This window comes from Schistocerca nitens, chromosome 3 (genome assembly GCF_023898315.1).
Source record: "Schistocerca nitens isolate TAMUIC-IGC-003100 chromosome 3, iqSchNite1.1, whole genome shotgun sequence".
NCBI lineage: Eukaryota > Metazoa > Arthropoda > Insecta > Orthoptera > Acrididae > Schistocerca > Schistocerca nitens.
The window spans coordinates 505,463,054-505,490,907 of NC_064616.1; the positions used below are offsets into that span (position 1 = coordinate 505,463,054).

Here is a 27,854-nt window from a genome sequence, read left to right on the forward strand (position 1 = left end):
GGAGATCTTACTTTTGGGATTACCGTCGTAGTTTACTAAGTGTTGTGGATCATTTATCACCTTATCTCCCTCCCTAAGCAGTATGTTATTCTGCATTTCTTTGTCCCTCCCTGTTTCCTTTTTTATAACATCCCAGACTGCTTTGCTTTTATTCTCTGCATTATATGTTATTTTGTCATTAAATGACTTTTTGCAGCAATCTTTCCTATAGATCTTTTTGTATCTATGGTAGAAATTTAAGAATTCTGTATCATTATAACTCTTTTTCATGGTACTGAGGTATTTAAGTCTTTGGGATGACTTCTTAATACCTGCTGCTATCCATTTGTTTTTGTGAGATGTTGATACAGACATATATACTTTTGGAAATGCCTTTTCAAAGTTCAGTTTAAATCATGTGGAGAATTTCATACTCACATTGGTTTCCTTACACACTTCATCCCATCTTTGTTTTGCTAGTTCCTTTGAAAAATCTTTTATTTTGATTTCTTCTGATAGATGTAGTTTGTAGGCTTGTGATTCAGGGAATGATTTGACACATGATTTTACTGTTATTTGACAGAGATGGTCTGATAGTCCGAGCTCTTTCACAGCTACATCACTCCGGTCGCAGAAATTGTTAGTGCTGTTGAACAGGTTGCAGCTCGACTTCCGCCTGAATCAGCTGACGAAATCCAAGTCGATGAAGTCAAATATCACCAGTAATGGCCATTCGTGATCTGAGGGAGTGCTCTGAAATTGTTGTCTTACCGGCTGACAAAGGCAATGCTACAGTTGTTGTCTCCCTTAAGGACTACACTGATAAGATGCAGAGCCTGCTAAATGACGATTCCTACCGGAAGATCAGCGTTGACCCTACAAAGAAGGTGAAGAACAAGATGAGGTTGCTTCTCAAGGATGCAGATTTACCGGAGGGTGACGCTAAGAAATTGTTACCCCAAGGTCCGGTACCGCCTAGAGCCCTAGACTATATGGACTCCTGAAGGTTCACAAAGAGGGGGTACCATTACACCCCATTGTCAGCAACATCAGGGCACCTACATATATGTTGGCCAAATACCTGACGGGAAAATTAAGTCCTTATGTGGGTAAATGCCCTCATCAAATCCGTAATTCGATGGATTTTGTTAAACGCCTTGATAGCTTCAGGTTGGATGAGTCAGATATCATGGTGAGTTTTGACGTCGTTTCCTTTTTTACGAGGGTACCCCTGCGAGAGTCATTAGAATTGATTAGTCAGAAGTTTGACGAGAAGACCACTGAACTTTTTCCTTTTTGACTTCCACGTATTTTCTTTTTAATGGAGAATACTACAAACAAACAGAGGGAGTCGTCATGGGTAGCCCACTCTCATCGGTGGTAGCGAATTTGTACATGGAGAACTTCGAGGAGGAAGCCCTGTCGTCATCCGAATGGAAACCTACTTGCTTTTTCCATTACGTGGACAACATGTCCGTCATCTGGCCACATTGTATGGATAAACTCCTTGACTTCCTTACACATCTAAACTCCATACACCCCAACATCAAATTCACTATGGAGACTGAAACGGAGGGTAAATTACCTTTCCTTGATGTCTTGGTCAAGAGAAGGGCTGACGGCACCCTAGGTCATGGGGTGTATCGGAAGACAACGCACACTGATATGTATTTGCACGCAGACAGCTGCCACCACCCTTCACAGAGGAATGGGGTGCTCAAAACTCTAGTAAATAGGGCACGCACTATCTCTGACGCAGAGAGTCTACCGCAGGAATTGGAACATCTGAGAACTGTATTTCGAAAAAATGGGTACTCAGAGTGGCAGATTCAACGTGCTCTCCACCCAACCACTACAGCAAAACCCGTGGAGATGGATGAAATCACGAGGGAGGAGGTAGGCACTGCGTTTATTCCATATACAGGCGCACTCTCGGGGAAAATTGCCCGCATTTTGAAGAAACACCGGGTCGGAACTGTGTTTTGCCCTCCGAATAAAACTTGTGCACTGGTGGGGAGTGCCAAAGATGACCTCGGTTTGAGGAAGGCCAGCGTGTACCAGATTCCGTGTCAATGTGGCAAGTCGTATATTGGTCAGACGATGCGTACCATCGAGGATCGATGCTGTGAAAACCAGAGGCACACTCGACTGATGTACCCGAGCAAGTCGGCAGTCGCTGAACATTGTTTGTCAGAAAATCACGCTCGATTGGGTTAATCAAGAGTAAATCGAGCAAATGTATAGTTGTGATGACCACGGCGGACAGAGCCATCCCTCCGACGTCATCTCAGACGCCATCGCAGTCTGTTCCACCGCGCGACTGTGGCGCGGGGTGCGGACAGCGGAGGGAGCGCGCCGCGGGCGGGGGGTATTTAAATTGGCCGCCGCCGCGACCAAACCCAGTTCCCTCTGAGCAGCCATAGCATACGGATCTCCATGCCGGCACGTTCACAGGAGCTCAGTCCTTCAGTTCACCTGATGATGGCGACATCTATGATCACCGAAATATTGTGCCCGTTGGACACTGTAGACCGGCAGTAGACCCGTGGATATTAAGAAATATCACCATCATCAAAAGGTTTTCCAGTTTTGCAACTGATAAATATGGCTGGTCCTTCAGGTGAAGAATGGCATGGCATACGTTTTCCATGATATTTTTCTTATATACCGGTATACATTAAAATTTTGTCATTTTTCTGTTTCAGAGTCAGAATTTTTAATAGCTATTTGAGATGTATGCTTATGAGACTGTGGCAATGCACTACTACATGTTTGTGTCAGCCAGCCAACTGCTCCAGTGGATGATCTCTCACTGTGGCAGATAACACAGCACCCAGAAAAAAACACATCTCAAACTGTATGCATCCAAAGACAAGAGTTTTTTCCTAAAGCATGTCCCCAACTCCTGGCACTTTCTGCACCAATGCTGAACTCCCCTGGCAATTCCTGTACTGATGCTGAACTATCCACATGAGTGCAGTGATTTAATGTTCCTTTGGTGCTAAGTTTATGTCTCAAGTTATTTCATTATCAAATCTTAACAGCTTGCTGTATTCAGATCAAATCGAATCAAATTTTATTGTCGTTAAACAACTTAGTGTTGTAATAGACAGCGTCAAAAAATACAAAGTACCAAAACACAATACAATACATACATACAGGTTTTTTTAGAGGTACCAATTAGTTTTTAAAAAATATACAGAAAAGAAAAGTATTTATAGTTATACATCTCCTTGGATCAAATTTATCACAGAATATGATACCGCCTATATTTTTACTACCTGCTATAATCATCATTCATTCTGGAGGCGTTTCAAGTTTTCTCCGAATTCCAGAATGTTGTAGGTTGTATTCAGAATCAGCCAATTTTTTAGTTTCTTCCCTAGTTGCTGTACTGGCAATTCCCTCAGTGTTATAGACAGTTTGTTGAATAGCTTAATCCCCATGTAGTTATGGCAGTTTTGGGTTTTCTTTAGCCTTACCTGGGATGTGTCAATGTAATGTTTATTTCTTGTGTTGTGTGAATGTACCTCCCCCCTTACTGTGAAGTTACTCTTGTTTTCTTTGATGTCTGTCAGACACTGGTATATGAATACTGCAGAGAGAGTCATTATTTTCAGCTCCCTGAATACTGGTCTGCATGATTCATTGTCGGGTAAGCCCTTTCTACCACTAACTGCCCTCTTCTGCCACTTAAAAACTTCCAGAGCCCCTGAAGAGTTCCCCCAAAGTATTATGCCACAGACCAGGTGCGAGTAGAAAAAGGCATAGTATGCCTCTAACATTTGGCTCTTACTGACACAAGTCCTAAGTTTGCGCAATAAAAAAATTACTCAAGACAGTTTCTTGCATAGTTGTTGTGTATGTTGGCCCCAGTTCAAATTCGGGTCTAAATAAATTCCTAGCAGTTTGACAGATGTGTTTACTGTCCCTTCTGGTTTCAGCTTACTCAAATGAAAATATATTGTCTCTGTTTTATTACCATTTAAGACCAATTTATTACTTTGCAACCATGTGGTGGAGTTTTCTACCATGTCTGTATTTTTGTCCTGTAAAGTTTCCACATTTCCGTCTGATGTTATTAAGGTGGTGTCGTCAGCATATAGAATTGATTTGTCGGGCAAGTTATGTGGGAGGTCGTTGATATACACTAGAAAGAGAAATGGGCAAATTACTGATCCTTGAATAACTCCGGTTTCAATTTTAAGTATGTCTGATAGTTGGTTCTTAATTATGACCATTTGTTGTCTGTTATCAAGGTACGATTCTATTAGCGATAACTGTGAGCCCTTTGTTCTGTATAGTTTTAACTTAGAAAATAAGATCTTATGGGAAATAGTGTCAAAAGCCTTACTGAGGTCTAAGAGTGTAATACAAGTAATTAAATGTAGCTCAAAATTGGTAACAATGTCATTGATGATATTGTCTATGGCTTTAATGGTTGATTTACCTGTCCTAAATCCAAACTGAGCATTGTTAAATAATTCGTTCGTTTCAAAGTACTTCAATAGTTGTGTTTTCATGCAATATTCAATGACTTTTGATAAAATAGGGACAATCGAAACTGGTCTGTAATTATTTGGACAGTCTCTGTCCCCTTTCTTGTGGATTGGAACTGTGATAGTCATTTCTAAACAATCTGGAAAGATTCCCTCCTCAAGGATGCAATTTATGAGAAGTTAACGTTAATAATATTGTGTCTGAGATTTGTTTCAATATTGCATTAGAGAAATCCTAATAATTCTCGGTTTTGGAGTTACTCAATTTTGCAATTAGTTTAGACACTTCCCTAGGTTTGACTTGTTTCCAACTAAAATGTAATCCCCTAGTTCTATCTGCGGTATAGTTGCTCACTCTATGTTCATATGTTAACTCGAGATTGTCAGTGGGAGTAATATTTTTAACACTATTTACAAAGAACTCATTAAGTATGTTAGGTGCAATAGGCACTGATTCCTTTCTTACTTTTCTTCGTAATTCTTTATTTATAACTGCCCAGGCAGCTTTACACTTATTTTTAGAATTATTGATAAAATTTTCAATGACTCTTCTACATCTACATCTGCATCTACATGATTACTCTGCAATTCACATTTAAGTGCTTGGCAAAGGGTTCATCTAACCACAATCATACTGTCTCTCTACCATTCCACTCCGGAACAACACGCGGGAAAACGAACACCTAAACCTTTCTGTTCATGCTCTGATTTCTCTTATTTTATTTTGATGATCATTCCTACCTAAGTAGGTTCAGCTCAACAAAATATTTTCGCATTCGGAAGAGAATGTTGGTGACTGAAATTTCGTAAATAGATCTCGCCGCGACGAAAAACGTCTTTGCTTTAATGACTTCCATCCCAACTTGTGTATCATATCTGCCACACTCTCTCCCCTATTATGTGATAATACAAAATGAGCTGCCCTTTTTTGCACCCTTTCGATGTCCTCCGTCAATCCCACCTGGTAAGGATCCCACACCGTGCAGCAATATTCTAACAGAGGACAAATGAGTGTAGTGTAAGCTGTCTCTTTAGTGGACTTTTTGCATCTTCTAAGTGTCCTGCCAATGAAACGCTACCTTTGGCTCGCCTCCCCACAATATTATCCACGTGGTCTTTCCAACTGAAGTTGTTCATAATTTTAACACCCAGGTACTTAGTTGAATTGGCAGCCTTGAGAATTGTACTATTTATCGAGTAATCGAATTCCAATGGATTTCTTTTGGAACTCATGTGGATCACCTCACACTTTTCGTTATTTAGCGTCAACTGCCACCTCCCACACCATATAGCAATCTTTTCTAAATCGCTTTGCAACTGATATTGGTCTTCAGATGACCTTACTAGACAGTAAATTACAGCATCATCTGCGAACAACAGCTCTTATCTTGGCTGCTTTTATTTCCCTTCTATAGACTTGTTTTGCCCTGGTATACCTATCTTTATCTGCCTGGTTTCCTATTTGGCTTTTTTTTATGAAGGATGATTATAACATTCCTAAGGGCTGCAAGTTCTAGAGTGAACCATTTGCAGCTCTGTTTCCTTTTCAAGTTATTTTGGTTATTTAGTACCTTTGTTATCTTTATACAGTATTTATTAATATAAAAGCTAAGTGTTGACAAAAAGTTTGTTCAAATGGCTCTGAGCACTATGGGACTCAACTGCTGTGGTTATCAGTCCCCTAGAACTTAGAACTACTTAAACCTAACTAACCTAAGGACATCACACACATCCATGCCCGAGGCAGGATTCGAACCTGCGACCGTAGCAGTCCCACAGTTCTGGACTGCGCGCCTAGAACCGCGAGACCACCGTGGCCGGCAAAAGTTTGTTAAGGCCTCATTTACATTCTTACAGTTTAAAACTTTAGTCTCCCAGTCCATCTCCCTTAAAATGAATCTCAGTTTTTCTATGTTTCTTTCCCATAGCATTCTGAACATTTTCTGTTCCCTTTTATAATGCTCGGTTCTTGTGATTGGAAATTTAATCCAGATCCCACTGTGGTCTGAGATGAGTGGATCTTCAACTCCGTATGAAAATGAATTTCTACCCATGTTGGCGAGAATATTATCTAGGCAAGACTTCTTTTTGTTTGTTGGTCATTAATCAGATAGAAGTTGTATGATTTTAAAATATTACATAATTGGATCTTAGCATTTGACTGGGTTAAGACATCAATATTAATATCCCCTAGATAAATTATAATGAAATGCTTGTATTTCTGTAGAAGCTGTGTCAGTTGTTCCCAGTAAGTTATAAATATATTTATGTTTGCGTCCTGGGTTTGGTAGAGTGAGATCAGAATCAGCTTAATTCCTGAGAAAAGGACACCTGCTACTTCAAATGACTGTTCTAAGCAGAAAGTTCCTAGATTCAATTGCTACCAGACAGACATGTTACCTGTGAAAACATCAGTGGTGAGTTGATTTTGTGTGTGTATAAAGCGAACAGCATTGCAGGCTGTGATGATGCCTATGAAAAACTGGTAGGCGAGGTCTGTATCCTACTTAATGGAAACATTATTCAGCAACTACCTAATGGTCTCATATCCTGTGCATATCTACTTGACAGATCCCATTCAATTATGATGAATGCAGCGAGATCTAATCTCTTTTTGTGAACTGTATGCAAACCACTGCACCTCCATGGATATGGCTGTTACTGACTAAAATCCCCACAATATTAGATCAGCTTCACCTATGGTACTTTAAGTTTGTTTGTTTGCATTTTGCATTTTCTCTAATCACAGTGCTAGATTAGCTTCACTTATGGTAACTCAAGTTTGATCATTTGTTACTGTGTTTTGCTTCGATCACTGTATTTAATCAAATACACATATTATATCTCTACGTTCATTTACTTGCATTTACTTATTTCCTTGACTACTGTTAGATAAGCTGCAATTATTTATCATACTTCAAGAACATTAACAATGTTTCTCATGTTGTCTTAAGAAAACCTGTGTAAATGAATTCCTCACATATGGACCATGGGTACTGCTCATTTGTACTCATAAAAGCTTCATGAGCGCTGGGGATTACCAAACCAAAATGATTGACACTTTTTGTTCATGGAAACATATGTGGAAACTTACCTTTGTAAATGAATTCTGCAAGTAATTGTGTCTCTTTCCAATAAAGGAACTGTTGAGTATCTGTACATCTTTCATTACATTGTTCCCATTCTTCACCCATCCATTCTATCCCCCATACATAGCAAACATGTAGTAGTGCATTGTCACAGTCTCATAGGCATACATCTCAAATAGCTATTAAAAATTCTGACTCTGAAACAGAAAAATGACAAAATTTTAATGTATACCGGTATATAAGAAAAATATCATGGTATCTGCCCCTTGTATTCAGTGAGGAATACAGTTACCACACTGATGACCAACTGAAACCCACCCCTACCCCTATGCCCCCAGGCCATTGTGCTACTGTGCCTGAGTGCACTGAGTGACTACTGACATAATGTCACGCCTCCCCCCCCCCCCCCAACCGCATCCCAGGTGACTTCAATGAGCCACATCCCCTGCCGGTCACCTCCTGCAACGTGGCCTATTAACAGCAGCTGCATGACAGCACATTGCACCTGCACCTGGTACTGCCACAACACAAAGGTGAACCCAAGTCCTTTGTACACTGGGACCTCCACACATGTAGCTGTGTAATGCTCTGGGTGGACAGTAGTCAGCTCCAACTTCACCCTCATACTCAGGTCCACAACTTGTGCTCAGGCTTGAGGAGAATTCCTTTTCTGTATGTCTCCACAGTGCTGCCACCATGGTATACATTTATTGACTGAAGCCAGCATATATACTCGACCTCCCCTACTCTTGCAAACCACCATTCATTGAAATCTAGGTGGCACTGAGAGATGAAAAGGGTACTCCAGATGGCAGAGCATATGGACCTGTGATAAATCGTTCAGTAAATATCATTAAATTACCATCAGTAAATTGTCTACTATGTGAAAAAGCGTGATAAAAGGTGTCATAACATATGTAGCGACACATAAATGGTAACATTCATGTTGCTTCACGGAAGCAAATCTTAATAAAAATTCGTGTGATTGCAGAACTGAGTGCAACGGTCCTGAAGCTGCCTTAGAAATGTGTTATGCAAGACTTGAAATAAGTGTGAGGGAAGAACTACAAAACGACTTAACTAAAGCTAGACAATATGCTGAAATGCTGAAAAGTTTGATTCAGTATGTGGACATAGTGACAGAGAGACAAAGCTGTGAACAGGAGTGTGTGTTTATTAGGCCTAAGAAATGTTCCCTCCCAGTTTTAAATACAAACGTTTATCATGTTACAGTAATGAACAGGTATGAGGAATTAAATTCAGACAGTCAAAAGACACAAAAAAAAATGTCAGTGTGGCAGGAAACTTCTCATACACGTCTATCGACCAAAAAAGTGCCTGTGGCAACTTGTTACCATTACGTCCTGTTAAACATAAACAGGGTGTTAACACAATGTGTGAGAACAGGGAATGGAAGACATAAAAAAAACAGTGAAGGAAAAAGAAGAAATTTATGTTCTATCAACGAGTCATGGTAAGGGACTATCTACAATCATGTCCGATATCCAGTCAGACTATAAAGTCACTGGAATTACAAAACCTGTAGCTCCTTTATGAGAAGTGCTAAAAAACTGTGAAACTGCAGTAAAAGATGGTATGAACTACATCATAATTGGAGGAAATAATGATATGTATAAAAATGAGAGTAGCCTTGCTGTAAAAGCATTGAAAGAATCACTAGGAAAAATGTCACAAGCGAAAGTATTTGTTGTAAGCATTCCTCACCGACACGACTTAACTGAAAACTCATGTATAAATAGTGAAATCATTGCAACAAACCAAAAACTCAGAAAGATCTGCAGCAGTTTTGTGCACCACACTCTTCATTGAGGCAACCAGCTCTGTCAGAGAGCATTTTACAAGACATGGACTGCATAGAAATCTTCTAGGCAAGAAAGTGCTGACTAAAGAAATTCTCCAAGCAATAAAAGCTGTAGGGGTAGACAGGCACAAAAAACTAGTGCTATCTGCAATAGATTCATTGCTGATGACAAAACAAATGGAGAATCCACCAGCAGCACATGAGAAAGAAAAATCTCTGGCTACATCTCTAGAAGAAATTAGGCCTACATCAGCATAAGAATGGGAACCATCATTGTTACCATTGGCATCATCAGAAGCAGTAGTAGGAAATGTATCAGCTATAGAAGCACCTCCACAAACCGCAGCAGAAGTTACACCAGCAAAAATAACTACAACCCCACCAAAAGGAGGAAAGAGAACTACAGCAGAAGATTCAGTATCAAGTGTTGTGGGTAAGCAGAAAACAGTGCCCCCTCTCCATTTACATGATTTTTTAGTGGAACACAGCAATACGATGAAACCCATAAAATATATACTGTAAAAGATATTATAGCTCCTAACCAAACTGTTCATTCTAAAGACAATAACAATTCTGATTTTAAAATTTGTTACCTGAATATTCAAGAAGCAAAAGACAAAGAATTTAATTTGGACAAGAGAACAAATTTGATATTTTTTGTCTGAGTGAACACTGAGCAACAGAGAGTGAACTTACAGCTATCAAATTTGATAACTATAAAATAGCAAATGGTTACGGTAGAAAAATGCATAAAAGGGGTGGCGTGGCATTGTATAATAACCAGTCACTCGGCCACTCCATTAATATGTTGGATCTAGACTATTTGTGTGATGAACAGAATTTTGAAGCCACTGGTATTGTTAGTGACAATTTTAAGTTAGTGATAATAGCCTTATACAGGTCACCTAAGGGTAACATTAGTGTATTTTTAGAAAAACTGGGAATGCTGTTAGATGTACACTCCTGGAAATTGAAATAAGAACACCGTGAATTCATTGTCCCAGGAAGGGGAAACTTTATTGGCACATTCCTGGGGTCAGATACATCACATGATCACACTGACAGAACCACAGGCACATAGACACAGGCAACAGAGCATGCACAATGTAGGCACTAGTACAGTGTATATCCACCTTTCGCAGCAATGCAGGCTGCTATTCTCCCATGGAGACGATCGTAGAGATGCTGGATGTAGTCCTGTGGAACGGCTTGCCATGCCATTTCCACCTGGCACCTCAGTTGGACCAGCGTTCGTGCTGGACGTGCAGACCACGTGAGACGACGCTTCATCCAGTCCCAAACATGCTCAATGGGGGACAGATCCGGAGATCGTGCTGGCCAGGGTAGTTGACTTACACCTTCTAGAGCACGTTGGGTGGCACGGGATACATGCGGACGTGCCTTGTCCTGTTGGAACAGCAAGTTCCCTTGCCGGTCTAGGAATGGTAGAACGATGGGTTCGATGACGGTTTGGATGTACCGTGCACTATTCAGTGTCCCCTCGACGATCACCAGTGGTGTACGGCCAGTGTAGGAGATCGCTCCCCACACCATGATGCCGGGTGTTGGCCCTGTGTGCCTCGGTCGTATGCAGTCCTGATTGTGGCACTCACCTGCACAGCGCCAAACACGCATACGACCATCATTGGCACCAAGGCAGAAGCGACTCTCATCGCTGAAGACGACACGTCTCCATTCGTCCCTCCATTCACGCCTGTCGCGACACCACTGGAGGCGGGCTGCACGACGTTGGGGCGTGAGCGGAAGATGGCCTAACGGTGTGCGGGACTGTAGCCCAGCTTCATGGAGACGGTTGCAAATGGTCCTCGCCGATACCCCAGGAGCAACAGTGTCCCTAATTTGCTGGGAAGTGGCGGTGCGGTCTCCTACATCACTGCGTAGGATCCTACGGTCTTGGCGTGCATCCGTGCGTCGCTGCAGTCCAGTCCCAGGTCGACGGGCACGTGCACCTTCCGCCGACCACTGGCGACAACATCGATGTACTGCGGAGACCTCACGCCCCACGTGTTGAGCAATTCAGCGGTACGTCCACCCGGCCTCCCGCATGCCCACTATACGCCCTCGTTCAAAGTCCGTCAACTGCACATACGGTTCACGTCCACGCTGTCGCGGCATGCTACCAGTGTTAAAGACTGCGATGGAGCTCCGTATGCCACAGCAAACTGGCTGACACTGACGGCGGCGGTGCACAAATGCTGCGCAGCTAGCGCCATTCGACGGCCAACACCGCGGTTCCTGGTGTGTCCGCTGTGCCGTGCGTGTGATCATTGCTTGTACAGCCCTCTCGCAGTGTCCGGAGCAAGTATGGTGGGTCTGACACACCGGTGTCAATGTGTTCTTTTTTTCCATTTCCAGGAGTGTATTTAGAAAGACAAAAGGTTACATTATTACATTGTAATAGGTGGAGGTTTGAATGCAGATTTTGATGTAACAACTGCCAAACATAGTGTCACTGAGCTCAAAAATCTTCTAAGACAGTACAATCTGCACTTTATCAATAATAGACCAAGAGATGAAACATGTCTTGACAGTTCTTTGTCAGTTTCAACACTACAGAAGAATCATGTGATGTGACAGTATTCCCATTCTCAGATCACGATTCTGTATCATTAAATTACATAAGTAGGTTCTGTGCTGATAAGAGTAACATTGATAAGTCTGTCTCAAAAATGGTAATCACTAACTCAGTCACAAATGATAAAATTGACAGGTTTTGTAAGTCCCTTACTGACAGAGACTGGTTTGGCCGATGGTCCAGTGACACAAATTAGAGTCTATGTAAAGATCTGTCAGCAAAACTAACATTTGAAAGGTTTTTCAAAGCATTTTTGGCACAATTTAATGACTGCATTCTGATAAAGAAATGCAAAATAGTCTACAAAGGCTCCAAAGGCAAGGGTACAAACAAACAAACCCCATGGTATACTGCACAACTAACAAATCTGAAAAACCAAGTTATGTTGTTGTACAGTATACATAAAAATCTGAAGAATGACCATGCCAGATCAGGGTATGTTCAATGTAGGAATAAGTACAAAAAAGCCATTGTGGAAGCCAAAAAGAGCACACAAATTAAGCAGTATTGGGAATTCATGAATAAATGCAAAGCTGCATGGAAACCAATAAATAATGTTACTAAAGATGAAAGAAATAAGAATATATGACATTTCTTGTAACATTCTAAAAAATGTAGTAGATTGTATTGTGTATCCTTTAACATACTGCATAAATAAGAGTATATATGAGGGATATTTTCCTGATGAGCTAAAAGTGTCTAGGTTAGTCCCAATAAATGCCCTCAGAAATTCAATGATTTCTTTATTAAATCATTACAAGAAGTAGGAAATGCTATCACCAAACCTGTCATTAGCTCATCTGAGATTCTTTCAAAAATGTCTGTAAACTGCAAGTAAATACAAAGTATGTTTACCTTCTCTGAGGTCCCACCTAGTCTCATCCTAAAAATATTTAAACATCTGAAATCATCTGAGAGTGTAGATATATATGACATTTCTTGTAACATTCTAAAAAATGTAGTAGATTGTATTGTGTATCCTTTAATGTACTACATAAATAAGAGTATATATGAGGGATATTTTCCTGATGAGCTAAATGTGTCTAGGGTAGTCCCAATATATAAAAAAGGAGATATTGACTCACCTTCAAGTTACAGACCAACTTCCATAGTCCCAGCTCTCTCTAAAGTGTTTGAGTGTGTAATATACCAACAGTTATTCATGTAATTTGAAAATGCAGGAATAATTAGTGAATCACTGTATGGTTTTAGGAAAACTTATCAACTGTTGATGCTATAGACTCAGTAGTCAAACACATACATCAAGTGTTTGAGGATAAAGGATTTGCTCAAGTCATCTTTTGTGATCTAAGTAAGGCTTTTGACTGTGTAGAGCATAAAATACTCCTAGAAAAAATTGAGTGCTACAGCATTTGAGCTAACAGCCTTAAACTATTAAAATCGTACCTACAGGATCGCAAGCAAGCTGTTTGTGTAGGTAAAGAAACATTCCAGTATTGAATTAGTTAAAATAGGTATATCACAGGGATCTGTACTGGGGAATTTTATGTTCCTAATAATGATTAATGTTCTGCCCTCATTCATCAACTCCATGACTGTACTATATGCAGATGATACAACTTTCCTTTGTTGTAGAATGATTTCAGTAGCCTCAAAGCTTGTGTTGCAGAGACAATGGCTCAAGCATTCTATTAGCTTAAAGAAAATGGCTTCCTACTGAATGATAACAAAATGCAGCAGATGGTTTTTAGTCCTTCTACTGCAAGTTCTTTGCTTTCTGTATTTTGGGAACTGGTAGTATGGACCAAAACAAGAAAAAAAAAGTCCAGTAAACATGTGCTCTAAAATGCATTCCTTAAGAGCTATGAGCACTTGTTCATCTTTGATATTTTGAAACATAACTCTTCTAACAATCAAGTGCTTGTAACTTTTAAGGTATGCATTTTAGAGCACATGTTTGCTGGACATTTTTTTCAATAGTATTCAACATCTTTTGTTCAATTGTTTCCGTGCTTTACCTATCCATTTTACCCTCCATCCCTAACAAACCCACAGTATCAACCTGTCATATTCAATGAGGAACAAAATTCTCACAATTCAGTTTGATAACACTGCATTTGGATATCTTACACACCAGCATTGACCACACTTCCAGCATTGACCACACTGTTTTGGCAGTGTGTTTAAAATCAAAGACTTCAGCTGTAGGCATTGGAATTACATGGAATGGGTTCACTGCTAGAGCTCACTCAACAGCCTAATGTAAACTTTGTGCAACTTAGGCCTTGCTTATCGTTCTTCATTTCTCTACAGGGTGTTACAAAAAGGTACGGCCAAACTTTCAGGAAACATTCCTCAGTACGTAGCATCAACAGGTTAGTGTTCATCACGAACGTGGTTTTGCTGTCATTGCAATGTTTACAAATGCGGAGTTGGCAGATGCCCATTTGATGTATGGATTAGCACTGGGCAATAGCCGTGGCGTGGTACGTTTGTATCGAGACAGATTTCCAGAATGAAGGTGTCCCGACAGGAAGACATTCGAAGCAATTGATCGGCGTCTTAGGGATAACGGAACATTCTAGCCTATGACTTGCGACTGGGGAAGACCTAGAATGACGAGGACACCTGCAATGGATGAGGCAATTCTTCATGCAGTTGACGATAACCCTAATGTCAGCGTCAGAGATGTTGCTGCTGTACAAGGTAACGTTGACCACGTCACTGTATGGAGAGTGCTACGGGAGAACCAGTTGTTTCTGTACCATGTACAGCATGTGCAGGCACTATCAGCAGCTGATTGGCCTCCACGGGTACACTTCTGCGAATGGTTCATCCAGCAATGTGTCAATCCTCATTTCAGTGCAAATGTTCTCTTTACGGATGAGGCTTCATTTCAACGGGATAAAATTGTAAATTTTCACAATCAACATGTGTGGGCTGACGAGAATCCGCACGCAATTGTGCAATCACTTCATCAACACAGATTTTCTGTGAACGTTTGGGCAGGCATTGTTGGTGATGTCTTGATTGGGCCCCAAGTTCTTCCAGCTATGCTCAATGGAGCACGTTATCATGATTTCATACAGGATATTCTACCTGTGCTGCTAGAACATGTGCCTTTACGAGTATGACACAACATGTGGTTCATGCACGATGGAGCTCCTGCACATTTCAGTCGATGTGTTCGTACACTTCTCAACAACATATTCGGTTACGGATGGATTGGTAGAGGTGGACCAAGTCCATGGCCTCCATGCTCTCCTGACCTCAACCCTCTTGACTTCCATTCATGGGGGCATTTGAAAGCTCTTGTCTATGCAACCCCGGTACCAAATGTAGAGACTCTTCGTGCTCGTATTGTCGATGGCTGTGATACAATACGCCATTCTCCAGGGCTGTATCAGTGCATCAGGGATTCCATTCAATGGAGGGTGGATGCATGTATCCTTGCTAACGGAGGACATTTTGAACATTTCCTGTAACAAAGTGTTTGAAGTCACGCTGGTACGTTCTGTTGCTGTGTGTTTCCATTCCATGATTAATGTGATTTGAAGAGAAGTAATAAAATGAGCTCTAACATGGAAAGTAAGTGTTTCCGGACACATGTCCACATAACATATTTTCTTTCTTTGTGTGTGAGGAATGTTTCCTGAAAGTTTGGCCATACCTTTTTGTAACACCCTGTATAATTCTAAGATATCTGTCACAGCTAAAAATGCTGTGTCCACCCACCAAAAACTTGTGTCTTATCTCTTGAAACCATCTCAGGCTACAAGGAGGGGATCTTGACACATGGCACATGGAACTTCAGATGGAAGTATTACTTTTGATTAAGACCATACACAGTCTATTAATAAATGTTTGCAAACTTTTCTACATGATTTGACTCTTGGAGAAAATCTAGGGAAATGCAACAGAATAGCACTGAAAATATGTTTAATACCATTAAGAACATTTTCTGTTTCCACTCTTCAGCTATTTCCTTCAGATTTCTCAAGCTCAATCAAAGAAAAAAAATATACTTGATTAGCTTTTCATGTTTAGAGAGAGCTGTTGCTCCACACTCGTATAATGATTTAAGAATTTCCAGACCAGTTGATAATATGTCCTTTATTTTAGTCTAGAGCTGGTTTAGGGTTTATATTTAAGTCATTTTCTGTTGGATCTGCAACTGACTTTGTAAATGAATAATATAATAGATACATAATCAACATAGCAACAGGAGTGGCTATTCATTAATAAATATAATTTGGTGACTGATGAGTAGATACACTAGCTGTGAAAGAGGCATTAATAGATAGCTGACAATGTTTAATTAAATCATTTCCTCTCTTTTTTTCAGTTCCACTAGCACCAACTAATTTGCATGCTTCATCGGCAACTGTTTCAAGCATCACACTAAATTGGCTGCTTCCATCAGATACTGATCATAAGATTCAAGGTGAATACAGCTCCTTGAAAGTAGACTAACAAAATAACTTTATCAGATCTCTATTTCCAGTCTATTTGGTTGGAACTGGAAATTCTCATAGTTGTTATTGCTGAATAATCATGCTATTTTTAACATTTTTTGTTAATGCAGATGCATATTTTTATAGTTCTCATAATTTCAGCTGTCTGACACTTACTCTTTTTGCCTCAATACCAGACTTGAAAGAGTGAAAGTGTCAGTTCCAAATTGCATGTGGACCAGTGCATCGCATTATACAGTACTACTGGACAGATATAAAAAATCTACTCATCAAGTGATGGCAGGACAAAACATGTAAAAGCTATGGAAATGTGCAAGCTTTCAGGGATAGTGGCTACTTTTTCTGACAGATGAGCTGAAGGGGTAGGGAGATGGATAAAGGAAAAGGACTAGTAGGTTTAGGAAATGAGGAGAGTCATGAAAAAGTCACCCAGCACCCCAGGTCAGCACGCACTTACAGGTTGGGATGAGAAGGAAAGACTGATTGATTGTTGGGGATTGCACAGGATGACATTTGGCAACATGAGAGCTTACAGGTGGAAGATAGGCTAATGAGGAAGATAGAGGTTACTGACAAAACATCATAAAAAAGTTTTAAGCATGGGAAGCTAAGTACATTATGTGTGGTTGATAGGTGAGGTGGAGGGGATAAGGAAAAGTAGACAGGTCAGAAAATAGGAAATGTAGAAGATTAAAATGAAATGAAGAAAAAGAATAATTACTGAAAAGAAATGATGAGACCAAAGAAATTAATGTGTAGTGAGGCAAGGTGGGTGATGAGAACCAAGAAAATTTTGTAATGTCTGTTCTCACATGTGGAGTGCTGAGAATCTGGTGTCAGGGGGAAGAATCCAGATGGCACATTGAGGACACAGGCACCAAGGTCATGGCTATTATGTTGTAGAGCATGCTCTGCAATTGTATATTGTGTGATACCAGTGTCCACCCTGTTTCTATTCATGTTCATCCTAACTAATAACTTGGTGGCAATCCTGCTGATGTAGAAGGCCTAACAGTGTTTACATTAATAACTGGTGTATGACGTTTCATTTCACAGATGACACTCACTTTGATAGCATATGTTTTGCCAGTTACAGCACTGGTATAGCTGGTGGTAGGAAGTGCATAGGCCAAGTCTGATAGTGGGGAAGGTTGCAGAAGTAGTAACCATAGTGTAGGGAAATGGGTGCAGAAGGAGCTTAGGGGCTGACCAGGATATTGTGGAGATTTGGGGGGGGGGGGGGGGGGTCTGGTGATGGAAAGTTATTCTAGGAGTGGTGGGCAAAATGTCAAACAGAATGGACCTAATTTCAGGGCATGATTTTAGGAAGACATAGCCTTGTCAAATTAGATGATTGATACCTTCAAGAACAGAGTAGTACTGAGCGACAAGAGGTGTACTCCTGAGTTGCTTTTATGGAGGGATCAGCAGTACCAGTATTGCATGAAATGGCCCGGGAAATCTGCTTTTGCTACTGATCCCTCCGAAAGAAATCTTATGACTCCTGGTCAGACCCTATGTTCCTTCTGCACCCATTTCCCTACGCTATGGCTCCTACTTCTGTGGCTGCCTCTACTGTAAGACTTGCCCTATAGACACTCCTATTACCACCTATACCAGCTCCATAACTGATAAACATAACTATTAAAGTGAGAGCTACCAGTGAAGTGACATGTCATGTAATAGTTGTTATGGAAGCACTGTTTGGCCTTCTCCATTGGTATGACTACCACCAAATTATCAGTTAGAAACAATGGGTATCAAGAGAGGGTGTACACTGGCAACTCCCAATATACGGTGCAGGTGGGAACTGGCATTACAACATGTCCTTGGCTCCCATCAGCCACCTGGCCTAAATTTTTGTTTGATCTGGACATTTCTTTTCAGTAGCTATTCTTTTTCTTCAGTCCCTCTTAGTTTTCTATATCTTTTATTTTCTGACCTAGCCACCATAACTAAAGCACTTTGCCTTCTATGCTTAAAACTCTTGCTTGATGTTTTGTCAGTAATACCTGTCTTGCCTATTATCCTATCTTCCACCTTTAGGCCCTCAGGTTTTCAACCACTATACACTACAGTCCCCAACAATCAATTTTTCCTTCACATCCAATATAGTAAGTCTCTCATGACTTGGGTTTCTGGGTGACTTTTCCGTAACTTTGATCATTTTCTAAACCTTGCCAGTCCTTTGCCTTCATCTGTCTTGCTTGTCCTTCAAACCTTCTGATGGAATAAGTAGCAACTGGTTCCGAAAGCTTGCACATTTCCATAAATTTTATATCTGTTTTTTCAAGCTGTCACTTGGTGGTTAGATTTTTTTATCTATCCAGTTATATTATATTTTCAAAAATTTGTAATGTTTGGTGATAATTAACACACTGATGGGATATGCATGTGATTTTAATGCATTTGTAAGTTACAAAATGTATTCTCTTCATCCATAATATGGGTGACAAACATTATTTAAATGATTTCCCTGGATATATTAACATAGTTAAATTTCATTTGCAAAACAGCTGATTTCACACTTTGTAATCCACATTTTATCATGTGTTTACAGAATATGTATCATGCTGTTCTAACTGGAAATAAATGATGAAAATCTATCTGGGTAACCTCCTAACTACATTGTATTTGTAAAACATTTTGTATGGTGCCATTTCACAGGTCAAAATTGTATATATCTCAAGTTCCCAGTTCCAGGTGCTACACCAACCGTACTTGAATACCATTATCCCTTTCAAGAGATCTCATTTGTTGAGTCATCCTAATTCTTTTAACAACTTGCATTTTTTGAATGCTTGCTGTATATAATTAGCATGGATTATTGAATCTGGATCAAATAGGGAATGAAGTTGGTAATTTGACTGATATGGTCCTCCTCAAGTCTGGATTTATTGTTAATTAGGAGTGGGAGTGGGAGAGCTAGGCCAAGTTCTGGGGGATCAAGCAATACAGGCTCCAACAAAGATTGTGAGTGGAGCACCTCAGAATAGGCAACTCTCCCAACCAAATACGCACCCAAGATACAGAATCACGGTTGGGTGTGGAACATCAGAAACCAATGTCGGCCCTGCAATGATCATAAATACAGATGTTTCTTGTCTTCCCAAACCTTAAGTCGTAAGAATGTATTTAAAAGGATTTACCAAAATTAGGGTTGCTACGCAATCAAACCAACAACCGGGGCACAATTCTCAATAATGATAGGTTACCAAGCAACAAGCCCAGAATACTACAGCTGATGGCTGTAAGCTACCAGGTAAACCTGTTGTGGGTAGGACTATTAAATGCCCAGAATTATTTTATCTTTTAAATATTAACAGACATAGAAAGGACTACAACAAGATAACTGTTGAAGCAACAAGTACCAGGTGTTACTGACAACAGTAATACTTAGTCGCCAGACCTGCTGTGTACCCAGTACATGCATACATTAAAAATAATGAAGTTTATATATATATATATATATATATATATATATATATATATATATATATATATATATATATATATATATAGAACTATGTTATCTAAATGATTAATGGAAAACCTCATATAAAGATGTGAAACAAATACTAACAAAGAGATAGAGGGGCTAGCCAGTACATACCTCAGCTCAGTATAGCCGATAGTTACACAAAACAGAACAGAAAATTTACGTTCCTAGCTTTCGGAACTTCGTTCCTTCATCAGGGAGGAGAGATGGGAAAGAAAGGGAAGGAGGGAAAGTGGATTCAGTTACTCACAACCCAGGTTATGAAGCAACAGGGAAAGGTAAACAGGGAGGGTAGCAAGGATGCAAGGATGGAGGCATGGTTGTCAGAGGGAAGCCAAAGAGAAGCCAAAGATATTCTACTGTAGGTACTGTGCCAGCTTCAAACCAAAGAGGATGCATATAGAAGTAAAGAGGTATACAGTATAAAGATAAACACAACTATGTAGGATGAAAATATGCGTGAATGGCTAAAGAGTAAAGGGAAAGAGGAGAAGACTGAAGAGTAAATGGGAGTGAGGTTGGTTAACATAGGTTCAGTCCAGGGGATTGGCGGGATGAAAGGATGTGTTGGAGTGCAAGTTCCCATCTCTGCAGTTCCAAGGGACCGGTGTTGGGTGGGAGAAGCCAAATGGCACATACGGTGTAGCAGGTTCCTAGGTCCATAGAATTATACTGGAGGGCATGCTCTGCTACTGGGTATTGGACATTTCCTAGGCGGACAGTCCGTCTGTGTCCGTTCATGTGCTCAGCCAGTTCAGTTGTTGTCATACGGATGTAAAAGGCTGTGCAGTGCAGGCATGTCAGCTGATAAATGACATGTGTTGTTTCACATGTGGCCCTGCCTTGAATTGTGAATGTTTTACCAGTAGTGGGGCTGGAGTAGGTGGTTGTGGGGGGATGCATGGTGCAGGTTTTGCAGCAGGGTCGGTTACAGGGGTAGGAACCGCTGGATAGAGAAGGTAGTCTGGGAATATTGTAGGGTTTATACTGTATACCTCTTTACTTCTATATGCATCCTCTTTGGTTTGAAGCTGGCACAGTACCTACAGTAGAACATCTTTGGCTTCTCTTTGGCTTCCCTCTGACAACCATGCCTCCATCCTTGCATCCTTGCTACCCTCCCTGTTTACCTTTCCCTGTTGCTTCATAGCCTGGGTTGTGAGTAACTGAATCCACTTTCCCTCCTTCCCTTTCTTTCCCATCTCTCCTCCCTGATGAAGGAACAAAGTTCCGAAAGCTAGGAACGTAAATTTTCTGTTCTGTTTTGTGTAACTATCGGCTGTACTGAGCTGAGGTAAGTACTGGCCAGCCCCTCTATCTGTTTGTTAGAACTATGTTATCTGGCTAACAACACTAATAATCAGTCACCAGACCTGCTACAACCCAACATACACAGACATAAAAGGGGCTTAAACAGAAACATATATATCTATTTAAAAATCTAAAACTATGTAATCAATGAAGTCGCAAGCCCAGAGTACAACTGCTAGTGGCTGTAAAACATTTGGTATCATCAGTATTTTCAACTGTACACTGATTGAGCATTCAACGGTGCTCTGTCAATAGGTTCTTCTTGTGGCTTGGCATTAAACAAGATGTCATTCAACGGTGCCGTTAATAACAACAGGAATATCAATGGCACTGTGTCAAAAAGTAGTAATCTTGCCAACAGTATTTAATAATCTCAGAGCAATGACATATTTGTTTATAACAGTAATTTCAACTATATGCTGATCGAGCACTCAACGACGCTCTGTCAAGAGGCTCCTCTTTTTGCTTGCTGTTAAGCAAATTGTCATTCAACAACAGGAAAATTTGAGGAACACTACAAGAAAGCCATCACATGAATCCGTAAGATGCAAACTTGCTGATCAAGTTGATAATCTACCAGTTAACAGTGAACACACACACGCGACCACAGGCAGATTCGAACTGTCAAACAGTGAGCGTCGCTCTACCAGGAGGCAATCTCGCTGGTACAACCTTGTGGGCAGCAAATTAATTAGCAAACAACCGGCACATACTAGCAACCAAGAGGCTAGTCTGTGTGAGACAGCTTTGAATACCAACGGCCACAGTTTCACACAACAACAGCCACAGTTTAAACCACCACAACCTCTTTAAGAGTGTGTGTGTGTGTGGGGGGGGGGGGGGGGGGGGAGGAGGTGCAATGTATAAGGAAAGAGCAATCATATCACAAGAAGCCAGGAAATTGATAATACAAATGGCAGAACATCATGCCTCCAGGCACATCGCCTCACTGCCCCTCTGAATGAGTCGCAACACAAACCGCAACAAGGCGTGTCTTCCCACCTCAAAACAGCTCACCATACAACACAATCCCGCTCACAAAACGCGGCCATCCATGCAGGCCACCTACCACAAATTGCCCGTATGCTATTACATCCTTTCTCTCACTGAAAGCCACCAGCGATCACACACTAAGCACCGTGACCCCCTTTGGCGATGCACCAGAGGAAGGAGAGCATGGCTCATTGACCTTTCTGCATTTATTTAGTACAGACGTGTAAGTAATGTTAAAAATAATTTTTTATTGTGAACAGTAAACTGTGTATTTTTTGTGTAATGTTTTCCAGGCCATTATTTATATTACAAGAGGGAATTTGGAGAATGGGAAAAAATCAAATTAAAGGCAGAGGAGACTGGTTTTACACTTAACCATCTGCAATGTGGCACAAAGTATTACTTTTATCTTGAGGCATTCAGTCAGCTTCGGCACAGTGAGCCAACATCTACAATCACTGCATTTACTCAGGGTTCAGGTAAATGATGCTATAATCGCACATCAATATACAAAAATCATTGCACACAAGTTTTAAACTGTAGTTAAAGTATTACAATAGTTGAATTAAATTAAAATGTGAAAGAAATATTATGAAATACAAGGGGCACTCAAATGAAACCAATACAGATGGAAAAAAGTAAGTAAATTCTTTATTATTTGAAATGTAATTGCCGTATGTGTTCATAAATTTATTATGCTAATTACTTGTTTTCAATGTGTCTCATTTTCAATTGACTGCCCCTTATCTTTCGCTTTATCAATGAGACTACTGCAGCTTCAGTTTGTACAACATTTCCCATGCAAGATTACAGATTTCTTTCCTTAAACAAATATACAAGATGATGAAAATATGCTGCACTTGGAGGTCAGCATGCAATTCTTCATCCAAATTCAAGACAAAAGTTTATTTAGCAAAATCAGATCAGATGCATTTTAAAAACACATGCATGAAAACGAGGAGATGGCAACACTGTCACATAGTGCAGCACATTGGAGTGTACAGAGGAACATGTATCACTGCCACTACCATACCAACTGTCATAGCTGCTGGGACATCAAACCCCCATCCACCATGGAGCTATGGTTCAAATTCTCACCAGGTTCTTTTTTTTTATTTTTTAGATGTCCATTCCCTAGTTCTTGCTATTTATAAGCAGGTCATCATTTTGCCACTTGACAATAGCCACCACATGACAATCAAATCTATTAAACTGCATGCATGTGTCTACCAACTGGACAGTGCACAGTCATAATTGGCCCTGTCAAGTTCGAGTAGGGCAGCATCCCAATGGAGTGCACAAATGATGAAAACATTAATATGCTTTTGGTGCTGCATGCATCCATTAACCAGACTGCTGATGCTGATGCTTCTGCTCATGCATATACTGCACTGTACTCTTAAAGGAACCATCCCAATAAGAATATTTTTCAGTGCCTGGAACAATGGCTTCTGGAAACCAATAATCTTCATCCACAAGTAATGGACAGAGATTGTCCAAGGACTAGATGTACTCCACACACAGAGAACATGATTTTTGAAACTATTCACCAATCATCTATGTGAAGTACCCGTTATATTGTAGGGCAGTTCCAGATATATCAGACTGGTTGTTGATGTGTTGCACGATGAAGAATTGCATACATATCATTACGCATTAACTCAACACCAGTGGACAAAAGACCACATTTCATGAATACAGTTTGTGAATGGCTTTTTTGCCAAGTGGAAGATAATGAACATTTTATAAATATTGTGGTTAGGCAACAGCTGTCATTTCAGAATGCTGGTGCAACACCACACTTTAGAATGAATGTGGGTAACTATTTAAATGAATTGTTTCCAGGGAAATGGATTGGTCATGGAGGTCAAATGTTCTGATCTCTAAATTCCATGGACCTTAATCCACTAGATTTTTATTTATGGGTGTACATGACCTAAAATATCACATGCTTGCTGCTTTTTTGGCACTGGTTGATGCAGGTGTATTGCATAGGACCCAGTAAATTATGATCCAGTGAGTGGTCAGGTTTTTACAAATGCAAGGCAGTTGCTCTGAACATGTTCTCTAAAACAGGCTGGTCCAAACGGTGCCCCTGGGGCACAAGCACCAGCGATCGCCCGCGGCCAGCGCCCCGGGCGAATTCGTATGTTGGCGCAGTGGCCGAGCCATGTCGCTTAGCTGGCCATGCAGACCGCCCGACTGCCTGCGACGCCTCTCGACCTTATACCATTATAAGACACAACCACGGGTTTGGATATTTCTCTAGCCATGAAAACGGGTTAGAGTCAATGGGTTTAAAATGGGAACGCCTGACCAGCATAGCAATGGATGGAGCCCCTGCGCTACGAGGGATACGAACTGAATTCCTGGGTTACGTCAGGTCAAAAAGGGCTGAAGTCGGCTGTTCCTTATTCATGGCAGTCCATTGTCTGATATACCAGGAGGCACTTTGTGTGAAGATTGTCAACATAAAAAATGTCACGGATACAGTTCTTCGAACGGTTAATTATCTTTGATCGCATGGACTCACACATCTCCAATTTAAAGAATTTCTGGCTGATATCGAAGCGGAATACCCAGACAACCCCTACCACACCGAAGTGTGATGGCTGAGCAGAGGAAAGGTGCTTCAATGGTTTTTCTCCTTGAGGGGTGAAATAAATACCTTTTTGAAATGAAAGGACCGTTTGAAAACAGATTTTTGGAGATAAGTGAGCTTCAACCGGCCTTATATATATATTTTTTGCCCGTTTTCCCTTCAGGCAGAGGACGTCTCACATGTATTTCAACTAGAGCTGATTGACCTGCAGTGCGATATCCGCCTGAAGAACCACTTTCTTATGTGTAAAACTTTGGATGACTTTTACAGATGTCTTCCACGAGAGAAATATCCTCTTTTGCACAAGCATGCGGCAAAATTTCTCTCATTGTTTGGTTCTACATATATTTGTGAGCGCTTTTTCTCTCTTTTAAAGCTTGCTAAAACTAAGAACCGTTCATTACTTGGAAATAAAAATTTGACTAATTCTTTGAGGTTAGCAATCTCACGGAATATTGTACCAAACCTAGACAAAATTGTTTCCTCGAAAAAGAAAAACATGTAAAATGTTAATTGTCTTCTTTGACAATGTTGACTGTTAGAATTAAAGAGCTGTATAACCTTATTTCAATTTTAATAAGTTTTCTAACTTGGTCAGTTAAAATTATTACGTACAAAACAGCAGACCAAGGATCCGATTTCTTAACTCTGAAAAGGGATACAAAAAGCTGTAGCATGAAGTATAACAAAAAATATTTATTTGTAACTACTAACAGTAAGAATGAGACACTATATCCCTTACATGAAACTATTTCTAAAATAGAATATTTTGTTAACGTTGGATCAGACTGTGGGACAGTCCAGCTCAGAGCAGTGCAGTGTGGTCTCACTCACTCTGCAGCTATCTCTCTCTCTCTCTCTCTCTCTCTCTCTCTCTCTCTCTCTCTCTCTCTCTCTCTCTCTCTCTCACTCCTATGCTGACACTAGCAACAGACGGTCGTGGACGGGGCGCTAAACTACACTGCCTTGCGCCTGCGGAGCTCAGGCGCGCCCGCCGGGCGCAATTCTTGGATGAGCCTGCTCTAAAATGAACTTTGCTCATATGTGAACATATCAGTTCTGTGAAGAGAAGCCTGGATTTCAAATATACAGTATGGAATTATTGTGGATAGCATAATGTATGTTCTAGTGCAGCCTACCTATTGTGTTTTTTGTACCTCAGTGGATATGGATGATGTTACTGTATGCACTACTATTTTCTTTTGGCTTTATTTGTGTCGTGGATGAAACAAAGTGGTCGTTTCTGTCTGTCAGAAGTTCATGTTATGTTTCAATGTTTAAATAATGGTAACAATAACAGAAAAAAATGCATAAGACACTGCACCGTGAAGATGTAAATTGAATACTATTTGAAGCTTTAACTAAAAAAATAAAAAATAAAATAAAAAATAAAATAAAATAAAATAAAATAAAATAAATAAAATCATGTGAACGCAACTCAAACATTGACAAGTCTGTGTATCCATTCCCCACAGCATTGCCTCATCTTGCTGAGCTAATGGGACAGCTACAGCACAGGGCAGACTTCATTCTACCTGTTCTTGGCCATGCTATATGCAATTACAGCATTGTCAGAACTTCATTTTTTAAACCACATTTCTATTAAACCTATTAGCAGAAATATGTATTACTAGATACACTTTTGTCTTGAACTGGGATGATGATTTGCGTGCTGACCACTGAGAGCAGCATTTTCTCTTCACATTATGTGTCTGTGGCCCCTTAGCTTCATGATAATGCACAATTAATTATTCTAACTGTGTTATGGTAACTACTTAGTTTCTCCTCTTTTTAACTTTTATTTTGAAAATTAGAGTTTATTTAATAGATTCTGTTTTAAGTTTGAAGGTGTGAAAATGTTTGTCACTGAAATCCTCTGATCTTATTCAAATCAAGTTCTTGTTGGGTATTCAGCTAGATCAAACTGTCATCTGCACACAATATTTCCATGGTCCACTTGGCTACCAGATGAGAAAAGCTAATCTGCTCTCGCTGATAACTGATTCAAACCATGAACGACAGAATCCTTAAATGCAGCAAAAACACAAAAGCATATGTGCTAAGGTAATGCACAAGTGCTTAATCATTGCTGCTGCCTCATGGCACAAGCAAAGCAAAATGTAATGTGAGGAGGGCTATGTGAGAGGCATTCAATGAATTCAAAAGTAAAGTTCTATGTACAGACTTGGCAGAAAATCCTAAGAAATTTTGGTCTTATGTCAAAGAGGTAGGTGGATAAAAACAAGATGTCCAGACACTCTGTGACCAAAATGGTACTGAAACAGAGGATGACAGACTAAAGGCCAAAATACTAAATGTCTTTTTCCAAAGCTGTTTCACAGAGGAAGACTGCACTGTAGTTCCTTCTCTAGATTGTAGATTGTTGCACAGATGACAAAATGGTAGATATCGAAATAGATGACAGAGGGATATAAAAACAATTAAAATCGCTCAAAAGAGGAAAGGCTGCTGGACCTGATGGGATACCAGTTCAATTTTACACAGAGTATGTGAAGAAACTTGCCCCCCTTCTTGCAGTGGTGTACCGTAGGTGTCTAGAAGAGCATAGCGTTCCAAAGGATTGGAAAGGGGCACAGGTCATCCCCATTTTCAAGAAGGGACGTCTAAGAGATGTGCAGAGCTATAGACCTATATCTCTAACGTTGATCAGTTGTAGAATTTTGGAACATTTATTATGTTCCAGTACAATGACTTTTCTGGAGACTAGAAATCTACTTTGTAGGAATCAGCATGGGTTTCGAAAAAGACGATCGTGTGAAACCCAGCTTGCATTATCTATCAGAGGGCCATAGATATGGGTTCCTAGGTAGATGCCGTGTTTCTTGACATCCGCAAGGCATTCAATACAGTTCCCCACAGTTGTTTAATGAACAAAGTAAGAGCATATGGACTATCAGACTAGTTGTGTGACTGGGTTGAAGAGTTCTTAGATAACAGATCGCAGCATGTCATTCTCAATGGAGAGAAGTCTTCCAAAGTACGAGTGATTTCAGGTATGCCACAGGGG

At 40.4% G+C, this 27,854-nt stretch overlaps 1 protein-coding gene across 1 annotated transcript in view; it reads left to right on the top strand.

Annotated features, from left to right (window-relative positions):
* LOC126249639 (Down syndrome cell adhesion molecule-like protein Dscam2) overlaps nt 1–27,854 on the top strand; it is a 152,804-nt gene that overhangs the window by 42,449 nt on the left and 82,501 nt on the right. Inside the window, exons 4-5 of the mRNA XM_049951316.1 lie at nt 16,292–16,390; nt 22,518–22,703. Coding sequence (XP_049807273.1) covers nt 16,292–16,390; nt 22,518–22,703 — 285 coding nt within the window. The remainder of the gene's footprint in view (nt 1–16,291; nt 16,391–22,517; nt 22,704–27,854) is intronic.